We start from the raw sequence: 24,051 nt of genomic DNA on the forward strand, positions 1-24,051 counted from the left end.
AGTTCACACATTGGTGTGATTTTTCCTTGAATATCGGGTCCAGACATACTGTGAGGATTGAAACCAACGTCAGGAAACAGACAGGCAGGGAACAGGTTTGAGCCCAGGGTTTGGCACTCATTTATTGGAACCAAATAATATTCACAGGGTTTGAACTTGGAAATGAAAATAAACTTAGGCTCCAGGTTCGTCAACTTAAAAGTTCAGCATTCTATTACTTAAAGTCTTCTGGGACGTCCAGATACAGGTGAGCCTAAGATAGTCGCTCTGGGGCTTCGTATAATAGTCTTTGTTCTACTTGTGTGTCACTTCCACATCCTCCAAGCCATGTACTTGCCAGCCTCTTTCCAGCCGAGCCCAACGGGGACCCGGATATCAGTAGTGATCCTATGAGGTGAGAAAGACAGAGTCAGTCTGACATATTTGGCTTATATAACATATTGTGAGGGAGTGTGTGCTCGCTTACCGCCAGACCGCGCACCAACCTGCCACGGAGAGAGTCAAGAGCGAGTGCTGGGGGAGGAAGGCTTCTTGAAGTGTTTGGCTGGGAGCACAGGTGTTGCTCATCTGAAGCCCTCCAGCAGGTAATTGTGATAGTACCTGCCTCCTATGATGCAGCCCAGCCTGTTGTGCTCAACTCCGCCTCCCCTGCTCTCTCTCTCTCCAGGGAGGTGGTCAGGTGGCACGCGGTCCCTCAGTGAGACACCACAATACTGTAATTATGAATTGATCCATTCCTTCACTGCTATACTGTGGATTGCAGCAATGATGAGTTATATGCTGTACAATGGAGCTATTTTCTAATGGCCTGATGGTATGCATCATTGAGTGAGAATGTTTTCACAATAGCCTATGCTATAGTGTTTAAGGATGCAACACAAACTTTTTTTAATTTATTTTATGAACCGATATAGCTGAAAATCTTGAACTTCTGTTTTTTTTAGACTAAATTATTACGTTTGATGTTTGAAATCTCTGCTGCCAATGAGATCGAGCCTATTCTCCAACATCTTTTAATTGCTTTGAAGCCGACTACTGAAGGTTGTAGCACTATTCATTGCAATTAGTTATGCATGCCTGTCTTTTATCATGAGCACTTTAGTTAGTAATAAGCCTTGCCGAGCCATGTGGCCCAATTATTTTTTCTTTATACAGTGAGGGCAGTAGCAGTACGTACAGTAAGTAAGTTTGGACAGAGACACACACTTATTTTACTCCATTCTTTTATATTTCTGTGTGTGTGTGTGTGTGTGTGTGTGTGTGTGTGCGTGTGCGTGTGCGACGTGCGTGTGCGTGCGTTGCGTGTGTGTGTGCGTGCCAGTGTTTTTTTGTGCGTGCGTGCTTGCTTGCTTGTGTGTGTGCGTGTGTGTTAATGTGTCAATATGGAACTGCAACTAACCCTTGTGATTTTGTGTGCAATACTGTATCTTTTATTATTCATGTCCTTGAGTCTTTTAATGGGCATATTTTAGCATAATCACTCCAATGATTATTTCATCTTTGAAGTGATTTCATTTTATATAATTTTTCTACTCTATCTAAAGGTCGATTGAGACATAAGAATGTGAGAACTCTGAACTCGGAGATCAAATTATAAAATGGAAGATAACTCTCCCAGACTACCGTAACAGTCAGGTGTAGACAGAAATTGTGCACACCTGCTGCTGAGGAACGAGCATAATTATATAAGGACGATGATTGAGCCACCGATTAGCCCGGGGAATCAAACTAGAAATATCAAACCGTGGACAAAATAGTGTGGAATCTCTGGCCCAGCATGGAAACTGCAGGAAGCCAGGAATGTCACGGAGTGTTTCAAAATGTGTTCAAAGTGTTGCATTGATGTTTGCTGTAGTTATTAGTGTCTGTTCTCTCTCCCTCTGTCTGCACACTGCACAGTGCACTCCTGTTAATTGAATTCAGAGATGAATGGATCCAAACAGACAAATGGAAATGCGGGTCCATTTTGTTCCATTTGTCCACTCTGAGGGAGTTAAATGAAGTTCTCAGCCTGACGAAGACCTTATTATCCGGTCGAAACATGTTGCCATCTTTTCTACATTAAAGTTTGTTTCAACTCGATCCTCTCCTCCACTTTTTGCGAGTGCTCGGAATTCTCCTCCGAGGTTCCCGGCGCAGATCTTAACAGGGCTGCCAACACTCCTGGATTTGTCAAAAAAAATCTCCTGGATTCTCACAGTCCAATGTTGGCAGCCCTGTCCTAGAAGCATCTTCAGACTTTGACTCCTTTTAAGCACCTTGTTGGCTTTTTACTGGATTTGACCGTGTCTGTCTACTCTGTCCAGCCAGTGAGACAGGATGACGACGCTCCTGGACCTGAAGAGCAGTGTTCTGAGGCAGGTGCAGAGGAGTCAGTCACTGAGGGGCCGGCGGGAGCCTCCACCCTCTGCTGCCAGCAGCCCACTCACTGCACACAGCCCCGGTCCCTTGGCTCACAGGTAAAAAAAAACCCACTGACACATCACACGCACGCACGCACATGCACACACACATATTATTACTTGCGCAAGCAGAGCGCGGTCTCTTCCGCCGTGACAGCTGTCCCGCCATTCGATGTTTATGCAGAAAAACATCAAATCTGTGCCTGTTTTGCTGGGACCAAATGACCACAAATGACCATATTTCTTACGTCATCATTTAGGGCTAGTCATGCGTATACTATATACATAATCAGTAAAAAATAAAATAGCAAATTGTGCCTGATCTGCTGGGACCAGAGTACGTGGTGTGTATATGTATGACTAGCTCTTAATGATGACGTAAGAAATATGGTCATTTGTGGTCATTTGGTCTCAGCAAACCAGGCACAGATTTGCTGTTTTCTTGCATCAAAATCAAATGGCGGGACAGCTGTCACGGTTTTTGGCGCAAAGTAACCACAGTATACCGCTAATCAACTTACAACTACCGTAATTTCCGGACTATAAGCCGCGGCTTTTTACCCATGATTTGAACCCTGCGGCTTATACAACGGTGCGGCTAATCTATGGATTTTTACAGCTAACGCAGAGCCATCTCAGGCTCTGAGCTAACGTAGCTGCGGCTTATAGTCCGGTGCGGCTTATAGTCCGGTGCGGCTTGTATATGGGATTTTCCCTAAATTTGGCTGGTGCGGCTTATATTCAGGTGCGGCTTATAGTCCGGAAATTACGGTACACACTTTATACAGTATAGAGTATAGAGTATATATGTATACGTATATAGTATATGCCTACTATATATATACTATATATATTTCTTACGTCATCATTTAGAGCTAGTCATACGTATACTATATACATAATCAGTAAAAATAAAATAGCAAATTGTGCCTGATCTGCTGGGACCAGAGTACGTGGTGTGTATATGTATGACTAGCTCTTAATGATGACGTAAGAAATATGGTCATTTGTGGTCGTTTGGTCCCAGCAAACCAGGCACAGATTTGCTGTTTTCTTGCATAAACATCAAATGGCGGGACAGCTGTCACAGTTTTTGGTGCAAAGTAACCACAGTATACCGCTAATCAACTTACAACTACACACTCTATATAGTATATATGTATACGTATATAGTATATGCCTATATACTATATATATACTATATATATTTCTTACGTCATCATTTACAGCTAGTCATACGTATACTATATACATAATCAGTAAAAATAAAATAGCAAATTGTGCCTGATCTGCTGGGACCAGAGTACGTGGTGTGTATATGTATGACTAGCTCTTAATGATGACGTAAGACAGGGGTACTCAACTGGCGGACCGCGGTCCGGTCGGACCACGGACCACCCAAAAAAGAAAAAAAAGTTAAGTTAATAATATAAATAACATCAGATGGTACATTTCTCATGTGAAATTGCTGCAAAGGCCCCCAAAATGTCCCCCAAGGGCCCCCAAAATTCTGGCGCGCGCTGTGCGCGCGCGCAGTGTGGCCTGCCAGGGCGTATAACTCCCGGCCTGATTTGGAGTTCCACTCCGGGCCTGCACTCTGCACCCCATTATTGGTTGGGTGGAAGGGGATCTGATTTGTATAAGCTTGGCTTGACCATACTAAATGGGCATAGAGCCCCGCTCTCCGATGGACGCCGCGCATGGGACCGGACCTCGGTCTTATTCAAAAAAATATTTGTGGACCTTCATCATTTCTAGTTGAGGACCCCTGACGTAAGAAATATGGTCATTTGTGGTCGTTTGGTCCCAGCAAACCAGGCACAGATGGCGGGACAGCTGTCACGGTTTTTGGCGCAAAGTAACCACAGTATACCGCTAATCAACTTACAACTACACACTCTATATAGTATATATGTATACGTATATAGTATATGCCTATATAATATATATATACTATATATAGTATATGCCTATATAGTATATGCCTGCTTTGCTGGGACCAAACGACCACAAATGACCATATCTCTTACGTCATCATTTAGAGCTAGTCATACGTATACTATATACTGTACATAATCAGTCAAAATAAAATAGCTGTGCCTGATCTGCTGGGACCAGAGTACGTGGTGTGTATATGTATGACTAGCTCTTCACCCAAACTTATATAGATAGAAACTTGAATCATACTTAATAATACTAGGTGTTTATATGCATAAAGTAGGTAGGTAGCAAATAGTTACATCTAAAAATTATACATTTCAAACATTCCTTCACAGAGATACTGAGATTTGACAGTTTACAGCGGTCGAAAGGACTTGCGCGCTCTGCTTGCGCACTAGTTGGCCATTTATGGCCTACTAGTGTGCAACAAGCAAGTATGCACTCGACAGAGTGCAGTTCTAGTTGTCATTCTTTTTGTAATTATTATTATATGATTAGTCAATTTGAATTAAAGTCAAAGGTTAAACTTCCCAAATAGTTTTTCCCAAACTTTTTTTTTTTTTTTGTGAACGTGGATTTGGTTACAAAAACACCTTAATTAGGGTTTAGGATATGTATTTTTAGAATTGGCCTTAATCCAAAGCAGCATTTACACCTTATCAATTCAATGTTCCCATCTTTGTGAACTTCCTGTTTGTCTCTGTTGCCAAGGGAAACAGCAACAGAAACCCTTGTCTGCATCGGAACCAGTGGTTCTCAAACCTTTTTGTGCAAAGGACCCCCAAATTCATATATATTTGGCCGGGGAGTGACCACCATGAAGAGAAGATTGTGTTAAAACAAATTCTAAAATAATTATAAGTTTTTGGAATCCTTTCAGGATTTTTCAAAAATAGCAGATAGCTTTTAATGTGTAAAATAATAAAGGGGTTTCAAATTATTGTGACGCTATATTAACTACTATGGCTGGGTAAGTTGGGGAACCCCTGGAACGTTTTGTTTTTAATATAATTTAAAAACATTAAAAATAAAATAGGTCTGCTATTTTCACTAGTTTGTATCCCTGGGAGACGTCACATCAGATTTCTATTTTTGGAGTCACAGAAAAGAAAAAGCTACAAATTTGGGAACTACAAATATGGGAAATATTTACTGCCATATAGGAATAAAGGGAGGGACACAGACAGACAGACAGAGGTAGGTTCCTGGATTTATAGATTGATTGTTGTATTAAATTAGCTAGTGATGAAAACCACCAATACATGATGTTGACATGGGCTTTCATGTCTCAGCGAGATAATGGCACTGTCCACCTGTTTAATTTAACTCATTAGTGGCACTTTGCTATTTCATCATTTCCTTCTTATGAGAGGGATACAAAAAATAAATCAGTACATCTGTCTTGTAATTCATGTATATGTTTATCTAAGTTGAAGGTTGATGTGATTGTATGTGTCAGATTTGATCAATAATTAGATTCTCTGTCTTGGTCTGACAACATCAACAATCAAAGCCAACATCAAAGCCAAAAGTAATGAAACTCATATTTCTACAAAGAAAACGTGAAGTGTTTTGTTAGTAACATGATATGCCTAGACTATATTTTGTCTAGTTAATAAGGAGGGTGCATGGCGTACCCTCCCTGGCTGCAACTGTGTTGTACATAATCAGAATTGGCATTTTTTTGAAGGACCAGTTGAGTAGTACTGTAGACCCGCAACATGCGAAGGATAGTGTTTATTGGCATACACCAGACAAAATAGCGGCCTATTCTTTGAAAAATTGCTTGAGCCATCAGCATGGAAGCTATTTCATGTCCATTCTAATGTCCTACAGCCATATCACAGCTGCTGCTTTCCCGCAAAGCAATCCATATGGTGGAAAGTAACTATACTAAGTACTTTTCCTTAAAGGACCACTTCACCATCACACAGACACTACCGTGTCTCTACTCTCCGGAATAATCCTTATGCTTTCTTGCTATGATGTCAAGGAAAAGGAGTCCGTGTTGCAGAACTGGTGATTTAATAAACAAAATAATAATTAAAAAAGGACAAACGTGATCAGCCAGGGTTCTAATTCTGTATCCAACCTCCGTAGTGAAGAACAAAGTAATATCTCTCTCCCTCTCAATAATGCGACCGCTTCCCTTCACACCAGAACAGAAAGTAAACACAAGATATCCCATAATACTCCTCGTCCCAGCCTCAACCCGCCAACACAGTTAAAGGAACAATCTCCTTGTATATACCTTAGGGTTACAACACACTACACACTGTAAACTCACAATGCGGACGCGTTGTGAGCTTGTAGAGCGGCTATTTTGGGTGTGCGGTACCGCCGCCACGCAACGAAGTCGAAGTATAGGCACAATCGAAACTCCATAGAGATTCATTCATTTCGAGTGGAGAGCTACACTGCATGCTGAATGCTGAGTGAAGTGAACCGTTCCGAAACAGATAGGCGGCGGCCTATGTCATGTCACGTATGTGTATAAGTGTTGGGCTTAATTCATGTTCATGATTTCATCCGAGGGACCGTCACCTCTCTCTTTCTCTCTCTCTCTTTCTTTCTCTCTCTCTCTCTCTCTCTCTCTCTCTCTCTCTCTCTCTCTCGTTGTGTTGTGTGTCTCCTCGCGTTGACGCAATCCAAAACATTTGCGCACGTGATATTTTAGATGTGAGATTTATCACCAAAGAGAATTTTAGTGATCAAAGACCTTTTTGGTCGGTCGAATTCTGACTTTCTTTTTCTTCACCAAATGCCAATAAAATCATCTGGGTCGCGCATATTTAATAGAGTCGGTCGGCAACCGGAGACAAAACTATTATTTAGCTCTGCCTAATTGTATGTACAGTGCCAATGCCTGTACTTTGTTTTGTCATGTTTCGTGTGTCCAAGACCAAGAACCACAATGGGGGGGAAAAGTATTTTTTGTGTTTTTGTATCCTTGACGTTTTCTTTCTTTGAGCAGCATTTATGGCATGCATGGCGTGTGTTTTTCTTTTAAACTTTACATCTAATACATCAAAACAAATAAAAAAAGTGCTGTCCTCCGAGCACAGGTCTCTGCAAGGCCAGATTGTCTGGCTGGCTCGCAAACTCTGAAATGCAGTTATAGGCAATTGGAATGGTACAGCATATGAGAAATATGATGTTCACATGACTTCAGAGATAATGTGTAGTGTACAGATTTGTGTGAGTTTTGGAGAAAAAAAAACTGTCCAAGAGTTGTAGCAAAATGTGTGTTTTGAAGCAAATGGGGAGTTGTGTCCAAGGAATCCAGGGGGAAACTAGTTGTATTGTACGACCTATGGTTCTAGAGTCATAGGTAACGTGTTACTGTACAGTCAGTGCCACCATGAGGTCGATTTGAAACATTTGGAGGCAGAGGTCTGTGAGTGTGCATGCAAAGATTCACACCGATCGTTCTAGCGGTGCCGGAGATTAGCTGTTCACGGATGGACAGACGTACACACACACGGACAGACGCACGGATGGGGGGGACAACCAAATTAATTATCCAACCAGAGAGACAGGGTTACACAGGCTCACTCATTAACGATTTGCAAATGCATATATTCATGATCAGCACCCTGATCGCTGTCAGCTATGACTGCTCAGCTCTAGAGATTGCTCTGCCGAGTTAACAAGTGATTAACGAGATGTTTTTCACATCCTATAAACGAACTGGACAGCCATTGTGGGAATTAACAGTGGGAGATTATGTTTCAATAAATCCACACATGATTCGAATCCCAGCAGGTGTTTGCTGTGTTTAATGGCCTGCTCATCTCCATTTAGATGGGGTCTTGCTTTTTGAGGAGCGCTAGCTCCTCCTAGAACCAGCTATTAGGGTAAACTTTATCCTACACATACATTAAATTCCCTTTGACAATGAATGGAGAATTTTCCGTCATAGTTTCTGAGCAAATAAACATGTCACGTCATGATGACAAATTCCCATAAGAGCGCCCCTCACTTCATGCGGGTGTGTTTTTGATACTTTGAGTGGCTTTGTGTTGTTAGTCTTTGACTCGCTGCAACATGCAAATTGATTTGACCCAGTGACACTGAGATGACGTTCGGCTCATTATTGAAGAATAATGAGTAGCTGAATTGTGTTCAAAAATGGAAAGCCCTCGTAGTCATGCAATGGCAATGTTGTTTGACTCTTTTCATGATCATTCCTGTTTAGATAATGGTATAGTTATTTTTGTGATGGGATTATAATGTGAAATTATGTTAATATGCTCATTTAACCAAATAACCAATTTTTTAGTGTCACAACAGAGTCCATTACTCAATGTGGACTGTAATGACTTCTCCGTGACTCGCCACATCCGCGTGTCTCCCTGTGAGTCTCTATGAATCTGTCCCAGGTGAATCTCATCAGACATTATGAGACCTTGTAGCAACTCATAATGTAATAGCAACTCATAATGTAATAAGGGCTCAAAAAGGCTCATAATGTAATAAGTTAAATGTAATAAAAACTCATAATGTAATAATCAGCTCATAATGTAATAAAATCATGAGCGCATAACGTAAACAGATTTTTCAAAAAAGACGTGTTACATTATGAGTTGCCTTAATAGGCAGCTCATAATGTAATAAAAGTTCATAATGTAATAATGGCCCATATTGGTGAGAAAAGTCTTACACTGTCATTGTTATTACCTCTGTTGACAAATGTAGACTTTCATATGGCCCATATAGTCTTACACTGTCATTGTTATTACCTCTGTTGACAAATGTAGACATTAATATGGCCCATATAGTCTTACACTGTCATTGTTATTACCTCTGTTGACAAATGTAGACTTCCATATGGCCCATATAGTCTTACACTGTCATTGTTATTACTTCTGTTGACAAATGTAGACTTTCATATCGTCACCATATTAAACTAATTGCCTAAGTCATTTTTTGCCAAAAAAATGTTTTGGGCCTAAATCACCACCTGGTGATGCTGGCCACCTCTGGTAAAATCGCCCGAACCCTAATGTAAATGGCCTTCCTGTTACACCCTATTAAAACAATGGCCTATGTCAAGAGGGAGACTTATTATTTTGCCTAAGTCATAATAAAATGTGCCATTTTAACACACCTTTCAAAATGGGAGTGAATGGGACTGAATGGGAGGTACTGTTACTATGGGACTGATAGAATGGGACTGAATGGGACTGAATGGGACTGAAAGGGAGGTACTGTTACTATGGGACTGATACTATGGGAGTGCATGGGACTGAATGGGAGTGAATGGGAGGTACTGTTACTATGGGACTGATATAATGGGACTGAATGGGAGTGAAAGGGAGGTACTGTTACTATGGGACTGATACTATGGGAGTGCATGGGAGTGAATGGGAGGTATTGTTACTATGAGACTGATACTATGGGAGTGAATGGGACTGAATGGGAGTGAATGTGAGGGAATGTGACTGAATGGGAGGTACTGTTACTATGGGACTGACACGATAGGAGTGAATGGGACTGAATGGGAGTGAATGGGGTGTACTGTTACTATGTGACTGAATGGGAGTGAATAAAAGTGAATGGGAGTGAATGGGGGAGTGAATGGGACTGAATCGGAGTGAATGGGAGGTACTGTTACTATGGGACTGTCACTCCCATTCACTCCCATTCAGAGTGAAAGGGAGTGAATGGGAGTGAATGGTAGGTACTGTTACTATGGGACTGTCACTCCCATTCAGAGTGAAAGGGAGTGCATGGGAGTGAATGGGACTGAATGGGAGTGAGGGAGTGAATGGGAGGTACTGTTACTATGGGACTGTCACTCCCATTCAGTCCCATTAACTCCCATAGTATCAGTCCCATAGTAACAGTACCTCCCATTCAGTCCCATTCAGTCCCATAGTATCAGTCCCATAGTAACAGTACCTCCCATTCACTCACATTCAGTACCATTCACTCCCATTCAGTCCCATAGTAACAGTACCTCTCATTCAGTCCCATTCACTCCAAATTCACTCCCATTCACTCCAAATTCACTCCCATTCACTCCCCTTCAGTGTCAAATGTCTTTGTTCTCTGATATTATTTTAAACACTCTGTGGCTGACCCTAAACCATGGTTCATTAAAAATAATTGGAATACAACATTTTGCCTAAGTCACTTACTGTAGAAGTAATTTGGCCTAAATAACGTTTATAATTGCCTAAGTTAAAATGGCATGTTCAGATATTGGCCCAAGTCATTTTATCCTTACATGTTACATGATTGACATACACCTTTATTTGTATGTCAATAGTCATATTTTTTAATATTTTTAGTTTAATTAGTTTAATAAGGTGACGATATGAAAGTACATTTGTCAACAGAGGTACTAACAATGACTGTAAGACTATATGGGCCATATGGAAGTCTACATTTGTCAACAGAGGTAATAACAATGACAGTGTAAGACTATATGGGCCATATGAAAGTCTACATTTGTCAACAGATGTAATAACAATGACAGTGTAAGACTATATGGGCCATATGGAAGTCTACATTTGTCAACAGTGGTAATAACAATGACAGTGTAAGACTATATGGGCCATATGAAAGTCTACATTAACAGATGTAATAACAATGACAGTGTAAGACTATATGGGCCATATGAAAGTCTACATTTGTCAACAGAGGTAATACAAATGACAGTGTAAGACTATATGGGCCATATAGAAGTCTACATTTGTCAACAGAGGTTTTGATTGATTGATTGAAATATTTATTAACAGTTTGCAGAATTTACAGTACATTTCAAGCACAAACTCAATACAAAGACTGTTAACTGTGAGTGGACGACCCAATTAAGCATTACACTTGTTTACAACAGGGTCCACATTGTTCAATTCATCAAAAAAGTAATAACAATGACAGTGTAAGACTATATGGGCCATGTGGAAGTCTACATTTGTCAACAGAGGTAATAACAATGACAGTGTAAGACTATATGGGCCATATGGAAGTCTACATTTGTCAACAGAGGTAATAACAATGACAGTGTAAGACTATATGGGCCATATGAAAGTCTACATTTGTCAACAGATGTAATAACAATGACAGTGTAAGACTTTTCTCACCAATATGGGCCATTATTACATTATGAACTTTTATTACATTATGAGCTGCCTATTAAGGCAACTCATAATGTAACACGTCTTTTTTTGAAAAATCTGTTATTACGTTATGTGCTCATGATTTTATTACATTATGAGCTGATTATCACATTATGAGTTGTTATTACATTTAACCCTTGGCCTACAATTCACGGAAAAAACGGAATTAATCGAAAAATCTAAACCTCCCGTTAACGGAAAAAACGGAATGACAATCAATATCAGTTATCGCGGGGTCAAAAGAGCAAAAAAGAATATTTTTTCGCTAATATCACTAATGTTGGATGTAATTTACCAAAAAACTGCCGAAATCCGCGTGATCGTGCACGCGCGCCGTCTCTATGTGCGTCGCTGTAAAAAATGTGATATTTTGCGATCTTTTGGGGTTGATTTGAGGATAATTTGACTTAGTTATGAAAAATATAGCATTAGCTTAGCAATCCGGACCAGCCAAGCTATTGACTAGGGTCAAAATAGTACAGGATGTTGTTGATCGTTCAACCGGAAGTGACTTAGGAAGATCCATCTATTTTAGCCAAAATCAGCATAATGATGCTTTCCCGCCATCTGGTGGCGAATCGAGAGAATACATTTGCAATGAATGAATGGAAAAAAAACATCTCTTCAATCCACCAGATCTTTCTTGTATGTTAAAACGATGAATTAAAAATATGCCAATTTGTTACCCAAACAAAAAAATTGGGACTGGCAGGGCAAGGGTTAACTTATTACATTATGAGCCTTTTTGAGCCCTTATTGCTATTACATTATGAGTTGCTACAGACCTCCTGCCCGTCACACAGACAGACAGGCAGGAGGAGGATATGCTTCTGAAATGCCAAATCAATAAAGACCCGGATGGGAGTGTAATACTCCGCTGTGACCCTTAAATATGAAATAATAATATTCTGACACATTGGATTAGAAAGTAACACCTTCTCTCTACCAAGCACCATTCAGCACTATGGACAGCGCCAAGGGCCAGAGAGCAGAAGAGAGGAATAAGTAGGCTAGTCAATCTATCTAAGGTTTGATCCAAAATTAATTACAATAGTAGCCTAATCATTCAAGGATTTGTATGATCCTTAGGGTCATCCAAATAACAAAAAAACACACAACCTTTTTACGTTTGATAATTTTGTACAAAATATGACTCCCCAGTAAAAAAAAAAAAAGTGTTTAAAATAGACACTCAGCTTTCTACGGTGTGATTTGGGGCTCTAAATACAAAATTAATATCAACATCTTTATACTGTCCAAAAATTAGATAGAGAGGGGGGTGAAATTATATCACCCCCCTATCTAAAAACACTTGGTTTGAAATAGACACTAGTGCTTTCTAGCCCCAAAGCATACCCTAGGTATGATTTGGGGCCCTAAAGATGAATACAAAATTAATATTAACATCTTTATACTGTCGAGGGGGGGGGGGGGGGGTGGGGGGTGTTTGAGAACCAAGCAGGTGCAAGCATAGTCAAAGTAGGGCTGAATTAGGGCTCCCGCTAGAGTCAATTGGCTTTCAAAAATTGCGGAAGGTTTACATCTTGCACGAAATGCCACAAGCACTGCTGAAGTCTGACCAATCAATAAGACGCTTTGAACGTGCACACACACTCACAGTAGGCCAAGGAAGAACCTCCACCCATCCCGTCTTATTCAATGTAACGGGTCCCGGGACCCAGGGGTGTTCTTTTAGATGAGTCACACGTCACAGTCACACTCCGAGTCCGAGTCCCACTACAACGACGTTAGGAGTTTTTTTTACAAACTCCCATTTCATCTTAGCTCAGTGGCCTTGTGGTTAGAGTGTCCGCCCTGAGACTGGGAGGTTGGAGTTCGATCCCCGGCTGGGTCATACCAAAGACTCTAAAAATGGGACCCAGTGCCTCCCTGCTTGACACTCAGCATCAAGGGTTGGATTGGGGTGTAAGTCCCTGCGACATACTAGCGTCATGTGCAGGGGGTGTACTTGTACATCAAGCTGCCTCACGCTACAGAAACAGGAGATAGGCTCCTGCCCTATGGGCCTCATGGCTCGGCAAGGCTACTTACTATTTCATCTTATATGAAAATTTAATTAAATATTACAGTACTCAGTACTCAGTACAGTATTGCGTCCCAGGCCCCCGGAGGGGGACCTGATTGCGCCCTTCCTTCCTCAATAGTGTGTCGCAGGATGCAGGCTATTTGCATCACTGCTTATGGTTGAATCTGCATAATTTCATACGATAATTTATGTAGTGAAGGTCTCTGCTCTCTCTCTCTCAGCTAATTAAGGGGCCCTTGGCCTGATCTATGACACCTGTGATATAATTGCAATGAGATGTATACTTGCAAACTATGTTTATCCAATTTCCACAGCCCAAATATGAAATAAGGGTTCATTGTCACACTGTAGTTTTTTTATTTGTTTTCCATCAATGTCCCACAATGAAACACACGGGTAACGTTTGAATGAATAATCAGAGTAAATTAGAAAACCAAACAAAAGAAGAACCTGTTCCCTAGCAACTGGCATTGTTATTCTCTGTGTGTGTGTGTGTGTGTGTGTGTGTGTGTGTGTGTGTGTGTGTGTGTGTGTGTGTGTGTGTGTGTGTGTGTGTGTGTGTGTGTGTGTGTGTGTGTGTGTGTGTGTGCGCGCCCTTGTAAAATATGATAGGTTGATTTAGCTTTTGGTTACACAGCCGTTTGTTCATTTAATGCTAAAGTGAATTAATTGGCCTTGATTAAATCAGTATATTTTTGTGCTTTGATGAGCTGAAATCTGGAAACAAAATATATGTTCTCACAAAGAACCTTGAGTTATTCTTCTGGCAGTGAATGGACACGAGGACTGTGTTTCTCCTGAGATATGGTCGCTCCATGTGCTAAAACAAACGCTCTATGAGTCATCAAACTCAGCCAACAATAATCCATTGTCACAGAGAGACTTGGTTCTGTGGTGTCCAGTCTCAGAAAAGAGTTAATAAAACGGTTAAAATGTCGACGGCAGGAATAGAAAGTGTGAGTTGTCTTTTTTTCTTTTTGGCGGATTGCAATAGAGAATAGTTCAACAACATGAACAAGAACAAAATCAGAAAAACTGTTATGTATAAACGTCTATTATTTTTTATATGCAACCATAGACTAATGTTTAAAATAATAAATCACATATATTAGACATTAATTAAAGCCTATACTTCCTGTGCATAAAGAATGTATAGAAATCACCAGGTTTACCGTGAAATCACATACTGCACTGTGCAGGGATAGCCTCCCCCCTTCTGATGGATGAATAAGATCAGCTCTTACAAACTACATTTGAACTCTATTCCGCAGCCTATATATATATCTGTCAAAGCTCCGCCGCTGCGCCTCCAAGTAAATGGAGACACCCATCCAGCCTTTCCCAGCATGGCTGCCGTTGGTCTCCATCAATACCTCGGGGATTTTTGCCATGCGTGCGGTCTTCGGAGGAGAGATCAGTGGGTGCTGGGCCGGGCCAGCTGCCACGCGCCCGCTGTGCATGCCGCGATGGGCGCTAATAAAGGAGTGTGACTGAGCTGTGTGTGTGTGTGTGTGTGTGTGTGTGTGTGTGTGGTTCTCCATCTGTGGCAGTGAGCAGAGGTGATCACTGAGACAGGATGTGTGGGAGTCAGTCACACAGGCACACTGTGTTAGACTGTGTTAGTCTTGCTGTGGCTCATTCCTCTGCCTCAAGAGGCTATCAGTCAAGCCAAGTTTATTTATTTATACACTTCATTTCATATGACAGGCGTATAGACTTGTGTGCTGCTAATTAAGAAGCAAAAAATAAATAATTCTACCACAGGTCGTTTCGAGGAAGCAATCTGATTGGTTGAAACAGCCTTCTAGCCGTGGGTTAAACCAGCACCATTCACCAACTACGGTAAAAACAAAGAATTCAGCTGCTCTGTTCTCCCAGAGCGCTAGCAAACTCGGTGGCTAGGCTAGCTAGTTTCTTGGGACATTTGTGGTCGTAGTGACTACATCTGTCATTAAAAAAATATATTCTTTCAGCGATTTTCTTAGTTTTAAGGGTAACTGTTGTAGAATTGCAATATTACACTCAAGGGTGTGGGTTAACGTGATTATTGCCACGACAGGGATGCTGTCAGGAACGAGACGAAGTCGTGTTCCGCAAGCATCACTGAAGTGTAATATTGCTTAAATAAATCACACTTGTGTAAAGTGAGGGGCACCAACATCGTGCTCTGTTTGTTTAACGTGCTCTAAACCAGGGGTTCTCAACGTTTTGGCTGGGGACCCCCGGAAATGCTTTGGCCATGTCTCCTTGCTTGCTTGCATACATCTGCTATTTTTGAACAGTGAGTTTGAAAAATCTTGAAAGTGTGAGAAGAACTCCTGATTTAGAAGGCATTTGTAGAATCGACCTCTGGTCGTAACGGGTGCATACTACGCCATTTGCCAAAATAAACGTAACATATTTTCAAGGTTTTATTTTTTACCCCTCCCTCCTATGTCCAGCTTTTGGTGTGTGTACACAAACTTTGTCCTACACAAATCACAGTGACAATGAATGGACAATTTTTAAACACAAACATTACTTAACACAAACGAAGACGAAGGTGAGGACGCAAATTCTGATTGGCTGGAATGAGATGATGTATGATGATGACGATAAGATCGCCCCCCCCCCACTTCACATGGGTGTGATTTTTATACTTTATAAAAGATGTTACATCTCAGAAGACGCCGTGTTGGTATGACACATCAACGTCAACATCATGGTGGTATGCAGTGGGGGGGATTTCCAAGATTCCCAGGCGGCAATATCTCCCTCAATGTACCTCCGTGAACATGAATGTGCCTCAGTCCATAACCATGACAACAGAGGCTCAAAAATGACCAAATGACATGAGTCTAGGGGTTGACTCAATCGCTCCGAGATGAGAAAACGTCATACATGTTTTCCCACGGACCTCCGCGCACAATTGTAGATTAAGGTGCTTAATGAAGACATATGTTGGATCACTCAGAGCATTCGCTCTCATCTGTTTGTCTTAACCCATGGGAATACAATTAATGATAGGAAGGCAAAGGAAGCACAGGGATGTCGTCATCATGTAACTGGCATCAGTGGATGCACCCTCAATCCAGCACATACATGATGGACATGGTGTCAGAAAATCTCATGAAACACTAGAGCCATCCCAAGTTAACCACGGCAAGTGTCTTCATAGCCACTGGCAGGAGATCGCTAAAGAGTTACTTCCCCGGACAATAAGACTTGTGAATGAACAAGCAAAGGGAAAAGATAAATAAGCTTGGGAACCACCCTAAATAAAGTGCCAGGACAATCGGACGAACTGTTGTTTTTCCACAGGTTCTTTTTTCCTTTGCTGTTGTATAGGCCTACATGTTTATTATCATGTACTATCATTGTACTTATTGTACTTATAAGTACAAAATTTATATGGTTTCCTTTTATTTCAATGCCTTGTCATCAAATTAGAATTTCCATTATATAGATGTATAGTTATAGGCCTAACATGTTGTTACCTCTACTACCTCTACCTCTACTCTACTTGTCAGGATTTCCGAGGACAGCGCAGAGTTCTTTGAACGAATAAATGCGATCCTCCAGAAGCAAGAAAACATGCTGCACGCTGCTCAGGCGGAGGTAACCTCCACCACCTTTCCTTCTGTCCAACTATAGCACAGAGTGGGCTTTCCAGCCTTGTTTCCACCCTTTCCACCCGCTAATTAAGACAAAGGCACGGCGTGCTGTACATACAGCTTGTCCTTCAGCCCACTGATCAAGCCAATATGACGTCCGTAGACAGAAGGACACGTTTAAGTAAGATGCTGGGAAGCTGAAACAAGCTGCTCCCTCCCATCGGCCCCTCCTACACTATGCCAGGAAGGTGCCAGACAGACTTACAGTCAGTGGTGGGGAAAAAATACTTCAAGTTTTTACATAAGTAAAAGTGTCAATACTGCAATATAGAAGTACTCCGTTACAAGTAAGAATTCATCATTTACTTGAGTAAAAGTACAAAAGTACTGGTTTTAAAATGTACCTAAAGTAAAAGTACTAATTGTGCAGAATGTTTAAAGTTTTTAAATATATAATAATCTTTTGAAAATTGCCGATCTACAAGCTCACAATGCGTCGCGATGCGACGCATTGTGAGCTTGTAGATCGTTGTATCTGAAATGGAGGAACAAGTAGAAGTGAAGTTCAGTAAAAGTTGTACATACTCAGGTAAAGTACAATACCTCAAAATTTTACTTAAGTAAATGTACTTAGTTACTTTCCACCACTGCACGATGCTATTGCATGCTTTAGCACTGTCCACGTAAAGTCTGCATAGAGAACAATGCACCGATCCTCCACACATTGTCCATCCTCAGTGCGTCTGTATTTTCAATACATGAACACAACACCAAGCCTCTGATCTCCAATATTAGATGCCACTCCTCCTAAATCCCAGCATAATCCCCAGACAATCCTACATATGAGCTATTGACAACCAGTAAAGCAGCACACTGGATCAAGTCTTTATTGCCTTGAATGTAACTGTTGAGTTGACGGGTAGGTGCCTATTGATTTCCCGTTGTGTGATGTTTAGTCAAAAGGCACTGAAAACAAAATGTGCTTTGGCTGTTTGAAGGTTTCATTCAGACATAACGACCACCCAAATCCATGCTCTTCTTTTCCCCTCATAAGACTTCAGGCCACAGATATAAAAAGTAAAAACTTAGATACCTCATTCGCTGCTGCAGTTGATTGGAGCGTTGCGTGTATCTTCAGATGTCCATATTGGCTATATCGCTAGCACTCAAAGTGACTACTGGCCAATCACAGCACAGCACAGTCAGTCATTTCCGGGACGACCCGGGTCAGAATCATCACTTCCTCGTCAGTGACATCACTTCCTCCCCAGTGACTATAGTCCTGTAGGCGTGCTGTGAATGGCCAGTAGACACTTTGAGCGGCAGCGTGCTGTGCCTCCGCCATGATACCATACACATGCCCCAGAGCCGGAGGAGGCTACCTTTCCTTTTTTTAACTTCATTTTGGCTGAATGGCCATTAAAAGTGCGGCGAGCGGCTTGGGGCTGATTCATACTCCTATTTTAGAGCCGAATAAAAGTCGGTTCGGCTTGAGGTTTGGGGGGGGGGGGGGGGGGGTACCGTCCTAAAGTCGGCTCTTCGGTGCTACTGAAAATTTCTGACGAGCCAAAATCATTTCGGCACAACAGCGCCTAAACAGAGGTAAAATAGGAGTATGAATCGGCCCTTAGTATCAGCGACATACAGATTCACCTGGCCCCCACTATGGAGGACTGATGGACTTGGTAAAGCTGAAACAGGGTCACTTCCGCCCGCTCTGCAGACTAATGACCAATGTGACTCTTGCTCAGCCTCAGACTATGAATTTTTCTCTTTTTTTTATGCTCTTGACCCTTTATTCTTTTCTTTCCTTTATACTATCTGGCTGGCTATCTTTCTTATCTGATGTGTTTTAATAACTGCTGTAATTGCCATGGCAGCTGGATGTCTATATCTATTGATCTCAAATGTGTAAAAGGTTATAACTAATTTAATTGTTGGGCAGACAATTATACTGCCTACTAGTGCCTACTGTACCAGGGAAGGGTTTCTTGTTTTGAAACCATAGCTGGATGACCATTTATTTGTGATATGTTCTTGAAGTAGATGAAAGAAAAGAACAGTTAATTATTGCTTCTAAGTGATTGTGTGCTGTGAGTGAAAGGAAAGGATCCACTATCAATACCTTAGCTCACAGAGGTTCCCCAGATGGAGGCTGCCAATACACATTGCTTTTTCCAAGATATTGTGCATTATTATCATTATTATTATTAAAATTTGGAATTCTGGAGTTTGAGTGCCTTGGAGTTTTTCAGTAGTGTAAACATGATACAAATCTGCCAAACAGCCTGCCTATGAGAGGCTGACTTGTTATGAAATCATAAGTGGAACATAGATAAAGTAGATAAAAAGCAAGTCTAAAGAAAATCAATAACAATCACTGCTCCCAAGAGAGTGTAGTGTGCTGTGAGGGACTTACAGTGTCCGAGCTTCACGCAACCCATTCAACTCTCCATCTCAGCAGGGGTCTCGTTCTGGCAAAGGGTAGGTATTGCTTAGGTTAACCTTGTTTTGACTTCACAGAGCCAAATAGGTTCCAGCTCGGCACCGCCACCCCTCGAGCATGTGGACCAGGCTTTCATCCCAGACACAATCAGCAGGAGAGAGGTTAGTCGTACCCAGTTTGCCTGCATGCTTTCACTGGAATTCAAAATACATTTGAGTTTTAAGGGCCCAATCTTCCGCCTGGGCACAAACGGAATTTGCGCCCCTTTGATTGATTGATTGAAGTATACAGTTTGCAGAATTACAGTACATTTCAAGCACAACTCAATACAATAGTAATAATTTCTATAGACTGGTATTTGTTCAGTAAGGGGGCTCCCTCTATCTCCAGCAATTTAATAAACAATGGTCAGGTAGGTGACACATTTTCATCCAATCAGGAGAATGTAGCTATTTATAGTGTGCCTTCTAGTTTGCCTGCTCATTTCTTTGTGTCACCATCACTTACAATTCCACTTGTTCAATCTGTATCCTGACTGAATACTCTATCCTGATTGGATAAAATGTGTATACCGACCTGAAAATGCATTTTCTGTTTCATAAAAAGCTGTTAGTGAACAAACACTCTATAGCAATGAGTACTATCACAATATAGAGCTTTTTAACACTTATTTTAACCAAAGAAAATCACTTACCCAACCTTTAATGACCTGTTACTAAATGCAGTGTGTTGTTACGTAGCTGGACCTTCTGTATGAAGAGGCCTTGTACACAGTGGTCAACAGAGTGGGAGTGCCTTCACCGGACTATGTGACCAGCGAAGAGGACTTGCTCACTTATCTTCTCAAGGTACAATTGTCTTTCGTTAATCATGTCTTGGCTGAGGATCCTATTGCGTACTGTAGATGGCATGCTACGAATTACCACCCAACGGGGTGTTCAGAGAACCTTGTGGGGTACCTTATGCTGCGTGCAGCGCAGCAGCCCTCACACCTACCTCGCACCGCTCATCCCAACAACAATATGTCTGAGTCATAGTGTTGGCACTTTGTCAGAGTATACCGTAGTACAGTGTCTGTCTGTCTGTCTGTCTGTCTGTCTGTCTGTCTGTCTGCCCATATGGACATTTCTGTATCTGTCTCTGTCTTGTGGTCTTTTCAGTGGTTTATGATAGATCGCTCTTTTTGCCAACGTATACGAATGGTTCTAGGTTGCTACAACCGGTAGTGTACATTTCGCTTGGAGGTTGCCAAAGTGGCAGTCTTCGCCGTTTGGTTCACATTCACACCAACCAATCAAAATAGTAGCAAAGCAGATGACATCATTCATGTGGCTAACCCGGTTGGATAACCAAACAAACATAGCATGTAAACAAACACAGTAACATATGTTTGATGATGATGTTTCTAAAACCTGTTGTTTCTGTAAAGAAATTATTTATCATAGGGCGGTTTAATAGCGAAATCGATACGGTCGCAAGTTACCACAGTGGGGGCAGCCATGTTTATTGTTTGACTTCATTGAGTTGAAACAACGCCGATGGCAAATCAGCCGAGACAACACCGACCGAGACAACACCGCCATATGAAGAGTCACCAGACCTGAATCGCCAGAACATATATATTTTTTAATGGCAGTGGCTAGCGATTAAGGGCTGGAGCCAGGCTCCGCTGTCTCTTTAACAGACGGGGAATTGAAGGGCGGCGGAAAATCTCCTTTTTAAACGATAGTACTGTCCCAATATGCTAAAGGAGACGAAGGAAGCAATGAATTAATCTCCTTTCCCCAGCATTGGCTGCCACTTAGATATACCTATCACTTATCTTATTATTCTATAAAATATATATTGCATCCCTCCTAAATGTTTTCCTGTTCTGCTATACTACTCAGTCAATTTCAGCATCACTAAATTTAGTTTTTCCAGTTTATTCTTGACTGGCTGATGGCTCCAAATTCCACTATATTCCATTGTATCTTTTAATCAATGCTTCAAACACGTGGCTTGAAGGAGGCCCATATGCTGAATGTGTAATTATTTGCTGCCTTAGTAAACCGGACATTAATTCCATGCAGTAAATTGCACTTAAGGGACAGGGCAATTTGCACTGCACCTTTGATGTGTATGTAAATAATGGCTTTGAGGATTTAAATGTGTAATAAGTCTATTTTCTCCCTATACATACATTATATTGTTTCTTTACTGATGATGTTCTCAGTAATCATCATGTTTTCACATACGGTACCATGCACTGAAAATAGAGACGAAAGTTTATTTTTCAAACTCAAATTTAAATGAATATTGTGAAACAGAACAGTTATATAATATTTTGTATTGACAATTGGTTTCCTGAACCCATTTATTTTTGTCATTTTATCATGAGCATTTAGTGAGGACCAATTATATAAAGTGGCTGAAGTCATCCTTTAAAGGCCCATTTCTTTTTTTAAACACTTCTGGGGTAATTTTCACATCTACTCTAACATTTGTAAGCACCCCAGACATCTTAAATGGCTTGATTCAATATTTTGACTATATCTGATATCTGTTTCTGCTGACTGTTATTGTCATTTTAATGAATGTGAAAACCTTCATTTTTTCTTCAAACGTAGATGAAGTGAAAATCTAATTAATGTGAAATAAATAAAGAAAGAAAGAAAAAATTATAGAAAAATGAAGGTCTCCCATTTCATCTGAAGGTGACAATATCAGTCACCACCAGAACAACGGCATGGACCGGCATGAATTTTTACGACGAGTCTAACATGGAGTTTGAAGTTGAATAGCTACGGTTACTGTAGATTTTTTGTGTTGTTCCTATAGCTGTTGTAAGAAATACTTTATATAATCATAGCAGGCAGTGCCCAAGTCTCCTGGCTGCAGTTAAAGACCTATCACACTCCCCTTCATTACTGTGAAATGCCTGGAGCATCTCGTCAAGAGTTTTATCGAGACACTTGACACGTTGACATCTGCTAATTTGCATGCAGAGAGAACGGCTCAATTTAGGAAGGATGGCAGTGTCCTTGGATCTACAGTGGGTGTGTGTATGTACGTGCACGCACCTGGAGCGTGTGCACAGACGGATGTACGCCCCGGGTTTTTTTTTTACTTGAGTAAAAGTACAAAAGTATTGGCATCAAAATGTACCAAAAGCATTTCAAGTTTTCAAATGTCTAAAAAAATGGTTTTAGAATAGCAGATCTACAAGCTCACAATGTGTCACATCGCGACACATTTGTGAGCTTGTAGATCGTCTCTTTTCAAATGGCCAGAATATATAGGGCTGAAGTGGTTAATGTATGTTTTGTAATAATAATCCAAAATGTACAAAGTACCGGTAACTAGAAACTAAAGCTGTCAAATAAATGTACTGGAGTAAAAGTACAGTATTTGGATCCGAGATGGAATGTAGAATGTGTAGAAGGGGAGAATGCAAGGCTTTCCCAAATTACGTCATAGGCCAGTCAAGTCTATGGACTTAGTTTTAATGTTTGTTTTGAGCCTAATTAAAAATATCCCACCCCAGCTAAAGTCTATGGACCTTTAACGTTTGTTTAGTGTAAATGATGATGTAATTCATGACAGCCAAGTCTATAGACTTTAATATTTGTTTAGGATAAGTAATCGGCGCCGTCATCTCGCTGATATAAATGCATCTTGTAATATACTAATAAATGTATTTCATGTTTCATAGACATGAGAACATCAACATGTCCCCAAAAATCTGGGTGCTCCTCACTTCAGACAAGTGTGATTGTGTGTGAACACCACTCAAATCTGGTGTCTAAGCCTAGGGGGAGGAAAATGCTCCCAGGGTGATTTTAGACTTTGTTTCTATGTAACAAACCTCAAGGTGAAAATGAATCATCTCACATCCTCCACGACAGATTTTCTTAACAGTTGTATCTTAAGCTCACTGCTCAATCTGAAGTATAATATTGAGATATCTAACAGCTTTGATGAACAATTCGTGAAAGGTGGACAAGAAAAAACATTGACGAAAAGCACTGGAGAGAGTGGTGTGCGCCGTTCATTAACATTGATCTGCCCTTTATTAGAAGATCTGTCTGTGTATGAATAGAATGCATTCAAGGTTTAGTTGTGGTATATGAACTCCTACCGTAGTTAGTTACAGATATAAGACAACATTGCCAGGGACAAGATGCTTTGTAAGTAGCCTCGGAAATCCAAACATTTTATTTCCTGGAAGAAAGAACTTTGTAAATAACTCAAAGCTTTGCTACCTTTTCATTGTGTTGCTATTTCCCAAGGTGTTTGACATGGGTCAGGAGGAGCATGACATCATTCTACAGAGAGTCCAAGAATCCAAGGTGAGATGCTTTGTTCCATATGCCATGCCATCATGCTGCCATCTAGTCTCCACAGTCCGGACATACAGTAGCCTATCTATTTACTGTGCTGAAGAAAGAAAATAAAAATGTCACCATTTGAAGAGAGTGACAATAAATAACGATTGTGCTTTTTAGACATTTAA

The 24,051-nt window shown here is 40.9% G+C and overlaps 1 protein-coding gene across 1 annotated transcript in view; it reads left to right on the top strand.

Moving 5' to 3' along the window:
• Positions 1-2,319: 2,319 nt before the first annotated feature.
• The window catches only part of baiap3 (BAI1 associated protein 3), a gene marked incomplete at both ends in the record, with an annotated part of 66,893 nt that continues 45,161 nt past the window's right edge, over positions 2,320-24,051 (top strand). Inside the window, 5 exons of the mRNA XM_083779593.1 lie at positions 2,320-2,459; positions 17,027-17,114; positions 19,634-19,717; positions 20,297-20,404; positions 23,828-23,887. Coding sequence (XP_083635719.1) covers positions 2,320-2,459; positions 17,027-17,114; positions 19,634-19,717; positions 20,297-20,404; positions 23,828-23,887 — 480 coding nt within the window. The remainder of the gene's footprint in view (positions 2,460-17,026; positions 17,115-19,633; positions 19,718-20,296; positions 20,405-23,827; positions 23,888-24,051) is intronic.

Source organism: Protomyctophum parallelum, assembly GCF_964188405.1.
Source record: "Protomyctophum parallelum genome assembly, chromosome: 13".
Classification (NCBI taxonomy): Eukaryota; Metazoa; Chordata; class Actinopteri; order Myctophiformes; family Myctophidae; genus Protomyctophum; species Protomyctophum parallelum.